Genomic DNA, 17,446 nt, shown 5'->3' on the forward strand with positions numbered 1-17,446 from the left:
GGTTGATGGGGGGTGGGAGGGAGGGGAGGGTGGGTGATGGGTATTGAGGAGGGCACCTTTTGGGATGAGCACTGGGTATTGTATGGAAACCAATTTGACAATAAATTTCATATATTGGAAAAAAAAAGAGTTTGCATCTCTATCCACCATGGATATTGGCCTACAATTTTGTTTTCTTGTAGTGTCCTTGTCTAGGTTTGTTATCAGAGTATGTTGGCCTCATAAAATGAATTTGAAAATATTCCTTCCTGTTCACATTTCTAGAAGAGTTTTAAGGGATTAACATTAATTTTTCTTTAAATTTTTGATAGAATTCTCCAGTGAAGTCATTTACTCTTAGGCTTTTCTTTGTTGGTAGGTTTTTGGTTACTGCTTTAATCTCCTTACCAGTTATATGTCTGTGCAGTTTTTCTATTTCTTTATAACTCAGTCTTGATAAATTATATGTTTGTAAGAATGCATCATTTTTTCCTAGGTTATCCAATCTCTTAGTATATAATACTTCATAGTATTCTCTTATAGTTCTTATTTTTTCCTGTGTAATCAGTTGTAATGTTTTCTATTTTATTTTTTTTAATTTTAAATGTTTATTTATTAATTTTTTCATATGAAATTCAATATCAAATTGGTTTCCATACACCACCTAGTGCTCCTCCAAACAGGTGATGTCCTCAATGCCCATCACTCACTTTCCCCTCCCTCCCACCCCTATCAACCCTCAGTTTATTCTCAGTTTTTAAGAATCTCTTATGATTTGCCTCCTTCTCTCTCTGTAACTTTTTCTCCCCCTCCCCCTCCCCCATAGTCTTCTGATAAGTTTCTCAGGATCAACATAAGCGTGAAAACATATGGTATCTGTCTTTCTCTGTATGCCTTAATTCACTTACCATAACACTCTCCAGTTCCATCCACGTTGCTACAAAAGACCATATTTCATTCTTTCTCATTGCCAAGTAGTATTCCATTGTGTATATAAACCACACTTTCTTGATCCATTCATCAGCTGATGGACATTTAGGCTCTTTCCATAATTTGGCTATTGTTGAAAGTGCTGCTGTAAACATTGGGGCACAAGTTACCCTATGCATCATCACTCCTGTATCCCTTGGGTCAATTCCTAGCAGTGCTATTGCTGGGGCATGGGGTAGGTCTATTTTTAATTTTTTGAGGAACCTCCACACTGTTTTCCAGAGCAGCTTCACCTGTTTGCATTCCCACCAACAGTGCAAGAGGGTTCCTATTTCTCCACATCATCGCCAGCATCTACAGTCTCCTGGTTTGTTCATTTTAGCCACTCTGACTCACGTGAGGTGGTATCTGAGTGTGGTTTTGATTTGTATTTCCCTGATAAGGAGTGCTGGTGAGCATCTTTTCATGTGCCTGTTGGCCATCCGGATGCCTTCTTTGGAGAAGTGTCTATTCATGTTTTCTGCCCATTTCTTCACTGGATTATTTGTTTTTTGGGTGTGGAGTTTGGTGAGTTCTTTATAGATTTTGGATACTAGCCCTTTGTCTGATATGTCATTTGCAAATATCTTTTCCCATTCCGTTGGTTGCCTTTTAGTTTTGCTGGTTGTTTCTTTTGCAGTGCAGAAGCTTTTTATCTTCATGATGTCCCAATACGTCATTTTTGCTTTTAATTCCCTTGCCTTTGGAGATGTGTCAAGTAAGAAATTGCTGCGGCTGAAGTCAGAGAGGTTTTTTCCTGCCTTCTCTAGGGTTTTGATGGTTTCCTGTCTAACATTCAGGCCCTTTATCCATTTTGAGTTTATTTTTGTGAATGGTGTGAGAAAGTGGTCTAGTTTCAACCTTCTGCATGTTGCTGTCCAGTTCTCCCAGCACCATTTGTTAGAGACTGTCTTTTTTCCATTGGATAATCTTTCCTGCTTTCTCAAATATTAGTTGGCCATACTTTTGTGAGTCCAGTTCTGGAGTCTCTATTCTATTCCATTGGTCTATGTGTCTGTTTTTGTGCCAATACCATGCTGTCTTGATGGTTACAGCTTTGTAGTAGAGGCTAAAGTCTGGGATTGTGATGCCTCCTGCTTTGGTCTTCTTCAATATTACTTTTGCTATTCAGGGTCTTTTGTGGTTCCATAAAAATTTTAGGATTGCTTGTTGTAGTTTCAAGAAGAATGCTGGTGCAATTTTGATTGGGATTGCATTAAATGTGTAGATTGCTTTGTGAAGTATTGACATTTTGACAATATTTATTCTTCCAAACCATGAGCACGGAACGTTTTTCCATTTCTTTGTATCTTCTTCAATTTCCTTCATAGGCTTCCTATAGTTTTCAGCATACAGATCTTTGACATCTTTGGTTAGGTTTATTCCTAGGTATTTTATGCTTCTTGGGGCAATTGTGAATGAGATCAGTTTCTTTATTTGCCCTTCTGGTGCTTCATTAATAGTGTATAAGAATGCAACTGATTTCTGTACATTAATTTTGTATCCTGCGACGTTGCTGAATTCATGTGTCAGTTCTAGAAGACCTTTGCTGGGGTCTGCCGAGTTTTCCATGTAAAGTATCATGTCATCTACAAAAAGTAAAAGCCTGACTTCATCTTTGCCAATTTTGATGCCTTTGATTTCCTTTTGTTGTCTGAATGCTGATGCTACAACTTCCAACACTATGTTAAACAACAGCGGTGAGAGTGGACATCTCTGTCGTGTTCCTGATCTCAGGGGTAAAGCTCTGTTTTTCCCCATTGAGGATGATATTAGCTGTGGGCTTTTCATAATTGGCTTTGATGATGTTCAAGTATGTTCCTTCTATCCCGACTTTCATGAGGGTTTTTATTAGGAAAGAATGCTGAATTTTGTCAAATAATTTTTCTGCATCGATTGACAAGATCATATGGTTCTTTCCTTTTCTTTTATTGATGTGATGTATCACATTGATTGATTTGCTAATGTTGAACCAGCCCTGCATCCCAGGAATGAATCCCACTTGATCACGGTGAATAATTCTTTTTACATGCTGTTGAATTCAGTTTGCTAGTGTCTTTTTGAGAAATTTTGTATCCATATTCATCAGGTATATTGGCCTGTAGTTCTCTTTTTTTACTGGGTCTCTGTCTGGTTTAGGAATCAAAGTAATTCTGGCTTCATAGAATGAGGCCGGAAGTTTTCCTTCCCTTTATATTTTTTGGAACAGCTTGAGAAGAATAGGTATTATCTCTGCTTTAAATGTCTGGTAGAATTCCCCAGGGAAGCCACCTGGTCCTGGTCTCTTCTTTTTGGGAGATTTTTGATAACGGATTCAATTTCTTTTCTGGTTATTTGTCTTTTCAAGTTTTCTATTTCTTCCTGTTTGAGTTTTGGAAGTGTGTGGGTGTTTAGGCATTTGTCCATTTCTCCCAGGTTGTCCAGTTTGTTGGCATATAATTGTTTTCATAGTATTCCCTGATAATTGCTTGTATTTCTGAGGGATTGCTTGTAATAATTCCATTTTCATTCATGATTTTATCTATTTGGGTGCTCTCCCTTTTCTTTTTGAGAAGCCTGGCTAGAGGTTTATCAATTTTGTCTATTTTTTCAAAAAAACAACTCTTTGTTTCATTGATCTGCCTTACAGTTTTTTAGATTCTATATTGTTTATTTCTACTCTATCTTTATTATTTCTGTTCTTCTGCTGGGTTTGGGGTGTCTTTGCCGTTCTGCTTCTATTTCCTTTAGGTGTGTTGTTATATTTTGTATTTGGGATTTTTCTTGTTTCTTGAGATAGGCCTGGATTGCAATGTATTTTCCTCTCAGGACTGCCTTCACTGTCTGCAGCTTTTGAATTGTTTGCCACTTGAAAAAGTGTTTTGGCCTGAGTTCCAAAGGTAAAAAAAAATCAAAATAATGCTCTCTTGCTCATTTTTTCCATTGAATCAATTCACACTGACTACTCTTTTAACTTATTCATAGAATCCACTCACTTTCTGTCCAAAAATCTGTTTTTTTAAAAAAAACAAGCAGAAGAAGCAAGCCCACAGTGCAAGAAGACTGAGTAAAGTATAGGTTTCACATTAATGGGTCTTATGGGTAAATGTTAAGAGTGCCAACTTAGGCCTCACTTCTTATAAATTGCTTACTAACTTGGGTAAGTTATATGACTTCTCTGAGCCCAATTTCCCCATTTAAAAATGAATCATAGACCTTTCTCCAAAGGAGATATAAAATGTCAAATAACCACATCAAGTCATGTTCAGTATCATTAGCTATTACCATTGGGGAAATGCAAATCAAATCCACAATGAGATACCACTACATACTATTAGCATAAATATTATTTTAAAAAATGGAAAATAACAAGTTTTGGTGAGTATGTGAGGAAATTAGAATGCTTGTGCATTTCTCCTGAAATCTAAAATGATGCAACTGCTTTGGGAAAGAAATGTGGCAGTTCCTTAAAAGGTTAAATATAGAGTGACCATTTAACTCAACAATTTATTGTAGGCATACACCCCAAAATTATAACATATGCTCATATTAAAAATATACAGTAATGTGTATAGCAGAATTATTTATAAGAGTCAAAGAGTGGAACCAAAATGTCCTTCAACTGATGAACAGTTGAATAAAAGGTGGTATATCCATTCAATAGAATATTATTTGGCAATAAAAAGGGATGATACAGCTATATGTTTGAATCTTGAGAACAATATGCTAAGTGTAAGAAGACATCCAGCAGATAAAACATATTGTATGATTCCATTTATATTAAATGTCCAGAAGAGGGAAATATATAGATATAGAAATCTGATCAGTGGTTGCTTGGAGCTGGAGGTGAGGGTGGTGGTGGAAGACTGGAAAGTGACTGCTAATGGGTATGGAGTTTATTTTGGGGATGTTGCAATGTTATGAAATTGATTGAGGTGATGGCTGCATAACTGTGCATGTAATAGCAAACTGAATTTAACAATACATTAAAGGAATTATTCACCATGATAGAGTGAGGTTTATTTCTGGGATGCAGGACTGGTTCAATATCTGCAAATCAATCAACATGATGCATCACATTAATCAAAGAAAGGATAAGAACCACATGATCCTTACAATAGATGCAGGAAAGGCATTTGACAAAATACAGCATCCTTTCTTGATAAAAGCCTCAAGAATGTATGGATAGAAGGAACCTACTTTGAGATCATAAAGGCTATATATTAAAGACCCACAGCTAATATCTTCAATGGGGAAAAATTGAGAGCTTTCCCCCTGAGGTCAGGAATGTCCACGACAGGCATGTCCACTCTCAACATTGTTGTTCAACATAGCGTTGGAAGTCCTAGCCTCAGCAATCGGACTACATAAAGAAATAAAAGGCATTCAAATCAGCAAGGAAGAAGTCAAACTTTCATTCTTTGCAGACAACATAATAGTCTATGTGGAAAACCCAAAAAATCCCCACGAAAAAACTGCTAGAACTGATACATGGATTTGGCAAAGTTGCAGGATATAAAATCAATGAACAGAAATCTGTGGCATTTCTATACACCAATAATGGAGCAGCAGGAAGAGAAATCTAGGAATCAATCCCGTTTACAATCACACCAAAAACCACAAAATAGCTAGGAATAAACATAACCAAAGATGTAAAAGATCTGTAGGCTGAAAACTATAGAAAGCTTATGAAAGAAATTGAAGAAGGCACAAAGAAATGGAAAAACATTCCATGCTCATGGATTGGGAGAACACATATTGTTAAAATGTTGATACTACCCAAAGCAATATACATATTCAATGCAATGTATTAGAAACGACTGAATGTATGATTTAAGTGGATCATTTTATGGCATATGAACAATACCTTAATAATGCTTTTTAAAAATAGACAAATAGTTCCATCTATTTCATAGACTTATTCAGAAAATTAAATGACATAATCTATTACAATATTTAGTACAGAATTTAGCATCTTTTAAATTATCAATATTACTAAGTAGTATTAATAAAAATAATACTAAATATTATTTTAACAATTATTATTAGTAGATCTATTATTAAATGATAGTAAATATTTTTATAACAATAATTATTATTAGTTGTAGAGCTATTGTTAAATAACTATTATTTTATATAGTTAAGTATATCATATAGTTATTAATATTATTACAATATCTCTATTAGAGTAATAGTTTTTTTTTAGGATCTAATTTGAGGCCTAGATAATCTTAACATATTCATTATGCTATAATAAAAATAACATAACTTTTGAGTCAAACAAATCAGATCGAACTTCCATTTCTGCCACTTACTAAATATATAGCCTAAAGAAAGTAATTTTATCTGTCTGAAGCTGAATTTCTTTTTCCGCAAAATAATTCAACAATACCTACTACTACTTTGGGCTCTTTTTTAATTTAAAGTTTAGTTAATACACAGTGCAATATTGGGTTCAGAAGTAGAATTCAGTGATTCATCACTTACATACAACACTCAGTGCTCATCACAAGTGACTTTGGGCTCTTATGAGGAATAAAACAGTGTATGTACAAATGCATATTGTAGTGCGTAACACGTAATGAATTTTCAAATAATTTTGTTTCCATATGTGTAAAATAATGCTTTTGGCATTAATGAAGTGTGATGAGATACTTTCAAACTTATATTAAACCTCATGGGACATAAACTTCAGCAATGCCCCAAAACCGCAATACATGCATAGAGGTCTGGTCAGCAACAACATTATTCCTAAAATATTAATAATCAACTTGTCACATTACAGACAAATATTTTGTAAACTGTTAGCTTTCTTTCTATTCTTAAGTACAACTAAGTTATAGAAACTAAGACAAAGTAAGTAAATCAGTGTAAGTCTCAAGCACTAATATGGCAACCAACTTATAGGGGAAAAGGCTTGGCCCAGATTTTCCAAAGTTATAAATAATGCACATGGTGTACATTTTGGGTAGTAAAACTTTTTTCAGTTTAGGATGGCCCATGCTACTAAGCTCGTGTATGTTATTCTGAAGAAATAGATCTTTAGGAAACAGCTCATTAACCCTAGAATGCTTACAAGGAAGAGTGAATGCTGCCATGAACCAGCTCCAACTATGTGTGTGAAGAAAGCTGAGTGAGCTCGTGAAACCCATCTTTTTGCTTTCCAAAGTCTTCACTTATTCCAGATTAAATGAAGATCTTCAAGGAATTATTTGAAGGTAAAAGGGTAAGAAGAGTATATAAAAAACACAAAGAATCAAGGGGTGCCTGGGTGGCTCAGTCTGTTGAGTGTCCAACTTCAGCTCAGGTCATGATCTCACCACTCATGAGTTCAAGCCCCGCATTGGTTTCTGACAGTTCAGAGCCTGGAGACTGCTTCAGATTCTGTGTCCTGCTCTCTCTCTGCCCCTCCATCACTCATGCTCTGTCTCTCTCTCTCTCAAGAATAAATAAAACTTTATAAAAAATTAAAAAAAAAACACAAAGAATTAAAAAAATCCCTTGCTCCCACCATTATACCCACAATGCATATATCAAATCATGACTCAAGCTAATGAAATTATCACGTATTGCTATTTATATTGATAGTAATTCTGGCTTCACATTTTCACTCAATTAGCTGTGACTTGCTTGGGATTGTGTTTCTATGATAACTTTAGAAAGAGTTGACTAATTTTGCTAAACTGAAGAGATGCAAGGGTATCATAAGTTTCCATTTTTAATATTGCCATATTGAAGCAAATGGTGGATAATTTATTACTTCATAACATTATATATTTTATAATTTTTAATTTCTTTCAAATAAATTTAGTAATTGGTTTAAGGTTACAGAGATATATCATTATATTGAGTAACAGATTTTAGAACTGTTAATTTATGAGGTCTTCCCACAAAAATAGTCATTCTCCCTTTTCCCATCTCTGTTTGACAGTTATCATATTGCATTGTAATTCTGCATACACATCTGTCTTTCCCACTAGACTAAAAACCTTAAGGCCAAGAACCTTATTTTATTCACCTCTAGATCCCCAGGATCTAACATAGTGTTTGGCATCTGTTAAGAACTCAAAAACTGTTTCTATTTAAATAAAGTTTTAAAAAGATAGATTTGGTTGAACAGCTAATTTCCTGTTTTAAGGGTTCAATTAGTTACTCATTTTTGCCTTGTAGTCCTGTGTATTGCATTAACTAATATATTTTGCTTTATACTCTTGTAGAGCCTTTTACAGTGGTCTCTTCGGGGACCTAATACAATTTTCAGTAGAAACTGATATGCTGGTGAAATCGATTTCTGATGAAGATTAACACTCCTTTATACACAAAGAAAGTTTGATCCAGTAGCACATAACACAGCCATGAAATATGAATTTGAATAGATTATAAAAATGAAATAAATTCTGAATGACAATAGAAGAGAAATAAAGAGATTCTTTCATACTGGATCAGATTCATCTAAAGATGACTATCCGGCCTTTTGAAACATCTGACTTATTCAATTAGTTTGAACTGTTCCATGGGTCTGAGTTTTTCTGATATAGTTTAGGCCCCCAAACCTCCTTTTTGACTCTTTGACACAAAAAGATAAACTAAACAGTGTTTATATGTATTTTCTGCATGACATTGGGTTATTTTAAGTCTTAGGAAATTTCCAAAAAAAAAGTTATCATCAATGAGAAGAACAGGTTATATTTCCAAGTTTACCTTCAATTGCAATTAGATGTCAGATCTCAAATCTTTTCATCCGCATTTATTCATGGCTTTTTCAAAGGTTCTAGGAGTCTGTTACAATTTGTAAAGCATGCATTCGGGTTGTAAAAAAATAAGCAGTTCCTAAAGAATGGTTTACCTAGCATTTCAAGTAGGGCACATTTTGCAATGATGTTTCAATACTTTGGTATTAAAATGTAATATGAATTAATATCATTTAATGCACTGTTATTTTTTCTTAGAAAAAATGAAAATATATTTCTTTTCAACTGCCAAAAAAAAAAAAAAAAGAATTAGCGCTGGTATAGTAAAGGTTTATTTATCAAATTTAAAGCTAAATTCACCTTCACAGTAAGAAAATAAATGGGAGATGATAGGACAAAATTTAATTTTTTTTGTGTTTTGTATATTGCTTTTGTCTTTATATTTCATACATTACCACAGTCTGCTTTAGCAAAATAGGTTTGCTTTGTGAGAGCACTAGTTTTCATATTATTTTGTTAAAAATGTGTTTATCATCTCAAAATGTATGGCTATTTGGTTAAGATTAATCTTCTTTCAGCATTACAATGTGAATAAAATTTAATAACAACCAAACTGTCATCACTATGTCAGCAAAAAGTGTGTAAATTTCTATAACATTGTGGATGACTAATGGATTACTCTATAGAAAAGAGAAAGTTTAGATGTTTATTTTCCTCTAGAGACACAACAAAATATCTGTACTGATGCCAACCCATGAACAAAAGAAGTATTCATTTCTACTGAAAAATTCCATTTACTGGATTGCCTTTACAGATATGTAGAACTGAAAACTGAGTGTAATTCTCAAAGAAACACATAAATAATAATTCATGACTATGTTTTCTAAAACTATCCTGAAGCTGGCACTTAAGCATTTCCCTCAATATGTCTCATTTTGTATAAAATGCCTGCATGGGATTCTTGTCTATGGGGAAAATGGAACTTACAATTCTTTAGAGAAAATTAATGTATGTTCTAGGTATCTACTGTTGTTTAACAAACTACCTAATTTACTGTAGCATAACAACTGTTTTATTTGCTCATAACTTTTTGGGTTAGAAACATCAGAACAGTTTACCTTAATGGTTTCTCCCTGAACTACATGGCATAAGCCAGGGTAGTTGGGGCTACAGGATCCACTTTCAATATGGCTTCTTCATTTATCAGCCTCTATGTTCACTGGCCTCTCTTTCTTCAAATGATGCCCCATCCTCTAGGGCCTCTCCATGTGGCTTGAGCTTTTCATAGCATGGTAGTTTCAGAGAAGACCAGGCCCTGAAGACAAGCTTCAAGGTTTCTTTTGACCCAGCCTCCAAACTCCCAGAATATCATTTTTATTATACTCTTTTGATCAAGCATATCCCTAAGGCCATCTTAGATTCAAGGGAAAGGGGATGATAACATGTTTAAATGGTAAGAGTAACAAAAAGTCTATGGTGAACTTTAATCTAATAGAATGTTGTCTCAGATGTTAGGTACTGACTGAGATTGGGGAAACCTAAACTTGGTAATGTGCTAGGCTGTTTGAATTGGATTGTTGTATTCTTTTGTAGTTCTAGTTTTAATTCTAATTTGAGGATGTCTAAAGCTTAATTTGTTTGATAAACTTAAAAAAATAAAGTAAAATTGTTTCCAAAAGTTTTCATGATCTTACTGAAATCTGAAAATTTTCCAGATATAGAGAGGGATGTCCAATCAACCCAATTATCTTTCTCTCTTTTCTACACCTGGGATTTCTAAAGATTCTGACTGCAGAGCTCCCACTGACACTGAGGAGTAAGTACTCTTAACATCACTTTGCTATTGAGGCATAAGAGTAACTTACAAACTAACTTCCAGTTGTGAATAAATGGTGGTAAATAAATATATGGAAAGGTAAAATCACTTAAAATTAACTAGTTATGTGCTTTTTGAAATGCCAAAGATATGGTTTAACTGATTTTGTTTTCCTTTCCATGAATTACATGGTTGCTTTAGCATTTCAGAGAAGCAGCCTTTCTGGGATGAAAAATGGGCAGGTCTCCATCTTTCTGTCAGTAAAGTTGTCTCCAAGTTGTGTCACAAATTAAAACCTGAAATGTTCAGCCTTTCAACTATTGAAAACAAATTACTTTAGTAATTTTACAGGGTTGTGTTGGTGGTGGGTTATATTGGCATATATACCTATGTTGGAATATGCATTTATACCAAGCACATATCTTAAAGATGTCCTAAATAGCACATACAAATTCTGTACCCAGTGAATCTCAATGAAATGTACTCCTTACAATGGTCTCTCTCCTTGCTTAAGAAAAGTACTCATCTAACATTTTTTGTTAAAGCTCGACTAATAGCAGAGGAAAATGAAGTATCCACTCATGGGCCACAAAGACAAAATTTGAAATAGTTGTTTGAATTTTTATTTCTACTCTATAATATATAAGTTTTCATATAAAAGGCATTATACACTTAAATCTTCATGAAAACTTATGATATAAGGCTAACCTATGGCTTCATGTAACTCCTGGCAAACCACAGAGTACAACTTGAGGTATTTTTATCCCAGTATTGATGGAAAGATGTAAGCAAAAATTACTGAAGGTGTGTGTCAGTCCATCTAGATTTGGCTTTAACAAAATGTAATGATTCTTCAAAATAATACAAGTGGTGGGGGGAGAACCATATTCTAATACTTCAACATTATCTACAAAATATTCACTACTATTTCCACAATCCATTCTTAATAACATATTTCTTTTCTTTTTTCATGTTTTTGTTTGTTTTAAAATACTTAATTTTGGTACTCCTACTGGTATGCTGCATTAACTACAATGTGCTATAATTATTTTTAGAAAAATGAACAAGGTCTTAGGAATATAATTTTTTCTCACCTATTCTCAAGATATAAATAAGCCTCTAATAATCCGAATTGAATCGGAAAGATCAAAAATTGAGTAAAAAACATTACAAAGTGGATGAAATTGTGACTAATTTTTCTTCCCTGGTTATATAATTGGTAGGTACCACTACACTCACAGGTTTCAATAAATCATATTATCGAAATAAACCCAATACACTTCCAGTATATTTACTCAGTTGCCTTACTTAGAACTGAAGCAATAGAATTAAACCCTAGGTGGATGAAAGCTCACAAATGTTAAAGTACATGGTTTAGAGTAAAGACCATGGTATGAAGAGATACTAATAGGCCTCTGAGTCTCAAGCTCACAGTTCTTGAAATATAAGGCTTACTGGTAGAGGACTCAAATATAAGGCTCAACACCTTGTGTCTTTATTTGAGACTGCAGTAAAATATTAGCACCAATAAATCAACTTGTTACTTTTACCAACACCAGATATTCATAAATCCTCAGGATCTCAACCTAAAAATAAGTTTTAAATAGCCCTGTAGTGTACCATTGGAAATAATATTATCAAATCATTTTACAAGTTGGACTGAGGGGCTCTTTTATTTTAAAAAGTGCTATTCTCCAAGAGTGAATGTTCTCTAAATGAAAATTTTTGGCTAACAAGCATGAAAAGTTTTTTGTACTGGTTACCAATGCATGACACCTATGAATCAATCAATCACAGAGTTAAAAAGCTCTGTCCTATAGCACATTTAATACCTAGTGGAACCAATTAGTATTACAATTCCTTGATGCAATTCAAACTCATTTCCTTAAACTATTAAACTGAATTCCAGGGTTATAAATGAGCAGACACAAATTGATTTGCATGTAATAACAGTGGCAATAAACCTTTCCTGGTTCATGTAATTTTCCCCATCTGTTAACAGAGAGCAAGTTTAGGATCTATTATTCCCAGAAGGTGACTTACCCAGCTGGACATCTATAACACTTGGCTGATTCTCCATGGGGAACAATGGCTTGGGAGGCTTGTCCGTGAGTAAAGCTAGAAGAGAAAATGAAAGAAGGTAATGGAAAAATTGAGATAAATTGCAGGATAAGAAAGATCCTATTGTGAATGATATTTAATGTTTGTAGACTTGATGGTGTGTAAACACTTATTAGACAGCGTTCATACTTGAGTTTTTGTAGACTTGATGGTGTGTAAACACTTATTAGACAGCGTTCATACTTGAGTTGTTACTCTATCCATACAATATCCATTTCCCAGCACATTTAGAGCACCATTGATTCACTGTAAATAGGTCATTTCAACCGCTACACTTTCAAACAAGATCAAACAAATGGACTATTTTGAGTGCTTTTTATAAGCTTGTAAGTAAATAAACATATATTTTAAATATATAATCAGATAAACATTAAATCTTCATTTGTACTTTGTGTTGTTAAATATCCTTAATGAAATACAACCCTAATAGACATTTCTAATAGACCTCTGAATCATGCCCCATTCTTCACTCAGCCTCTGAAACAATATAATAAAACACCGGTACCTTCATTAGGATAATGAATAAAAATACTGATTGAGTAACTTTTGTCCACTAGTCTTGTGCCAAATGTTAAGGAAGAAGGAATTAAAGCCTTTATATTTACCCTCAATTTATAATCTAGGACTATCAAACAGAATTAGCACACCAAAAGAAAGGAATAATAGAACAATGACTACCACCTAATGACAGATTGTATCATTTGAGCCATAAGACTGTGGTAAAGGAATGGAGAAGGGAGAGACCAAAATTAGCTGGCAGAGTTGGGGAAAGTTTTATGAAGGAAATGGGTTTCCATGTAAACCTTAAGGAATGGAAAAGATTTGGAAATGTAGAGAGTAAGGAAGAAGAAATTCAGGAAAGATTAACACAAACCAAGGAAGAGAGGTAGAACTTAGCAAGCATAATGTGACTAGAGGAAAATGATCTGGTGAGAAGGAGCTGGGTGGGGTACAGTGAAGAGCAAGTTGTTCATGATGTAGAATAATTAGAGCTCAATTCTGGAGGATCATGAGAAACATGCAGAGGAATTTGGACATGATGTAGTAGACTACAAGACCATTGAAAATTCGTGGAACAGCAACAAAAGACTCAAGGTAAGTGTTATCTAAAGATGATTGACTTCCTATATAGGATGGGTTAGAGGAGACAAAAACAGCTAAGAGGATGCAGTAATAACACAGTAGTAGGGAGGATGAAGAGTCATCAGTGGTGGAATCTAGGGAAATTTTTAAAAAGGCAAATTTGAAGGGCACCTAGAAGAAAGAAATGAGAGGACTTGGAACACAAATACAAAATGGTTTATGACAAAGCTTATATCAAGCTATTATTTATATCCTGAATTCCTTTTAACTGCTTCCATATTTATGACTTGCTTCAACTGTCCAACTAAACTCTTACCTATTAAAGGGAAATGGTTTATATGTCTTTGTAATTCACAAGAGACAGAATAGAGCTGGGCATATGAGATAAGCATTAAGCCATCATTAATTGACTGGCAATGGAATTCCCTATTGACATAAGGGAAGTTCATCTCATTTAGAAGAGAAGAAGAAACAAAAGTTGATCACATGACAAGTAAGGTTAGGAAAATATATAAATTTGGTCAGATTTCCAAAACAGTGGTTGATAACAAAATGCACTTAGAAATTCACTGAGAAAGGAGTTTTACATTACATCAGCTTCATCTTTCTGATATCCAAACTGCTTGAAATGGGAAAATTTTAGTGAATTGTTCTTATTTTTCCAACAAATTTTTATTGATGGACTACAACACATCTTGTCCTTATAGAATCAAATGTACTTTTCTAACTTGGCACAAAAATAGACACATAGATCAATAGAACAGACTAGAATACCCAGAAATTAACCCACAACTATATGGTCAATTAATCTTTGACAAAGCAGGAAAAAATATCCAATGGGAAAAAGACAGTCTGTTCAACATATGGTGCTGGGAAAACTGGATAGCAGCATGCAAGGGATGAGACTGGACGACCTATACCGTACACAAATATAAATCCAAAATGGTTTAAAAACCTAAATGTGAGAACTGAAAACATCAAAATCCTAGAGGAGAACAAAGGCAGTAAGCTCTTTAACATCAGCCATAGCAACTTCTTTCTAGATCTGTCTCCTGAGGCAAGGGAAACAAAAGTAAAAATAAACTATTGGGGGGCACATGGGTAGCTCAGTTGGTTAAGCCTCCGATTTCAGTTCAGGTCATGATCTCAGTTTGTGGATTCAAGCCCCATGGTGGGCTTTGTGTTGACAGAGTGAAGTCTGCTTCCAATTCTGTCTCCCTCTCTCTCTGCCCCTCCCCACTCATGTACACACACACACACACACACACACACCACACACACACACACACACTCACACTCTCCCTATCTCTCTCAAAAATAAACATTAAGAAAATATAAATAAATAAATAAATAAATAAATAAATAAATAAAGTATTGGGACTTAAAGAAAAAAAAAAAAAACTTCCCAGTGAAGGAAATAATCAAGGAAACTAAAAAGCAACCTACAGAATGGGAGAAGGTATTTGCAAATGACATATCTGATAACAGGTTAGTATCCAAAATCTATAAAGAACTTAAATTAACCACACATAAAATGAATAATCCAATTTAAATAAATGGGCAGAATGAATAGGTATTTTTCCTAAGACATGATGACCAACAGACACATGAAGGATGCTCAACATCACTGATAATTAGGGAAATGCAAATGAAAACCATACTGAGATATCACTCCACCCCTGTCAGAATGGTTAAAATCAATAATACAAGAAACAACAGGTGCTGGAGAGGTTGTGGAGAAAGGAGAACATTCTTGGCACTGTTGGTGGGAATGTGAACTGGTGTAGCCATTCTGGAAAACAGTATGGAGGTTCCTGAAAAAGTTAAAAGTAGATGCACCTTGGGCACCCAGCTGGTTCAGTCAGGAGAGCATGTGACTCTTGATCTCAGGTTTGTGGGTTCGAGCCCCATGTTGGGTGTAGAGATTACTTAAATAAATAAATAAATTTTAAAAAGAACTACCTTATTATCTAGCAATGCACTACTAGATATTTACAAAAAAAAGGAAAAATACTAATTCAAAGGGATATATACATACCTGAATATTTTTGCAGCATTATCTGTAAGAGCCACATTATGGAAACAGCCCAAGTGTCCAACTGATGAATGGATACAGAAGAGGTGATATGTATATACATATATATATATATATACACACACACACACACACATATACATATATATACATGTATATATACACACACATATATACATATATATATACATGTATATACACATGTATGTATACACACACATGCACACGCACACAATGGACAATTACTCAGCCGTAAAAAATAATGAAATCTTGCCATTTGCAATGGCATTGATGCAGCTAGAGAGTATTATGCTAAGCAAAATAAGTCAGCCACAGAAAGACAAATACCACATTATTTCACTCATAGGTTTAGTTTAAAAAAAAAACAAAACGAACCAAGGAGAGAAAAAGAAACAGGGAAACAAATCAAGAAACAGACTCTTAACTATAGAGAACAAACTGATGGTTACTAGAGGGGAGGTGGGTGAGGGAATCAGTTAAGGTGATGGGGATTAAGGAGTGCACTTGTGATGAGCTGATTTGGACATAATGTAGACAAACATACAAATATAATATGTATAGTTTTCATTACCTAAATATTTCAGTTACCCTTAATAATCAGATATTTGTTTATTATTTTTTTTATTAATGAGAGAAAGAGAGAGATAGAGAGAGAAAGCCTGAGTGGGGGAGATGGGCACAAGGAGAGAGAACCTTAAGCAGGCTCCGTGTTCAGTGTGGAGCCTGACATGGAGCTCAATCCCATGACTGTGGGATCATGACCTGAGCTTAAATCAAGAGTTAGATTCTCAACTGACTGACCCATCCAGGCTCCCCAATAATCTGGTATTTCAATATTATTTGGAACTTAAAGGATATACTTTAAAAAAAATTTAAATATTTGAACTTAAAATCCAGTCATAAAAGACATTTGATTTCATTGTTCTTTGTTACTCTTTGTAAGAGCAAAATATTAGAAACAACCAAAATATCCATTAGTAGGACAGTAGTTAAAAAATATGGTGCTTTCATATATTGATATGATGCACTATTTAAAATAATTAGGTAGAGAGAGGGAAGATGGCAGCGTAGGAGGACGTTGGGCTCACCGCGTGTCCTGCTGATCACTTAGATTCCACCTACACCTGCCTAAATAACCCAGAAAACCACCAGAGGATTAGCAGAACGGAATCGCCGGAGCCAAGTGCAGACGAGAGGCCCACGGAAGAGGGTAGGAAGGGCGGCGAGGCGGTGCGCGCTCCACGGACTGGCAGGAGGGAGCCGGGGCGGAGGGGCGGCTCCCGGCCAAGCAGAGCCCCCGAGTCTGGCTTGCAAAAAGCGGAGGGGCCTGACGGACTGTGTTCCGACAGTAAGCGCGACTTAGCCTCTGGGAGGTCATAAGTTAACAGCTCTGCTCAGAAAGTGGGAAGGCTGGAGGACAAAGGGAAGGAGAGCTGCTGAGCCCCCAGAAGACAGAGCTCAGTTTGGTGGGGAACAAAGGCGCTCGCCAGCACCATCTCCCCCGCCCATCCCCCAGCCAAAATCCCAAAGAGAACCAGTTCCTGCCAGGGACCTTGCTCGCTCCGCGCAAACACCCAACTCTGCGCTTCTGTGGAGCCAAACCTCCGGCAGCGGATCTGACTCCCTCCTGCTGCCACAGGGCCCCTCCTGAAGTGTATCACCTAAGGAGAAGCAAGCTAAGCCTGCCCCTCCTGCCCCTGTGCATCTTGCCTACCCACCCCAGCTAAGACGCCAGATCCCCAGCATCACAAG

General features: G+C 35.3%; 1 protein-coding gene across 1 annotated transcript in view; it reads right to left on the bottom strand.

Annotated features, from left to right (window-relative positions):
- IL1RAPL2 (interleukin 1 receptor accessory protein like 2) overlaps positions 1-17,446 on the bottom strand; it is a 325,170-nt gene that overhangs the window by 287,135 nt on the left and 20,589 nt on the right. The window contains exon 2 of the mRNA XM_040468434.1: positions 12,478-12,552. Coding sequence (XP_040324368.1) covers positions 12,478-12,552 — 75 coding nt within the window. The remainder of the gene's footprint in view (positions 1-12,477; positions 12,553-17,446) is intronic.

This window comes from Herpailurus yagouaroundi, unplaced genomic scaffold (assembly GCF_014898765.1).
Source record: "Herpailurus yagouaroundi ecotype Mexico unplaced genomic scaffold, PumYag 67700, whole genome shotgun sequence".
Taxonomy (NCBI): Eukaryota; Metazoa; Chordata; class Mammalia; order Carnivora; family Felidae; genus Herpailurus; species Herpailurus yagouaroundi.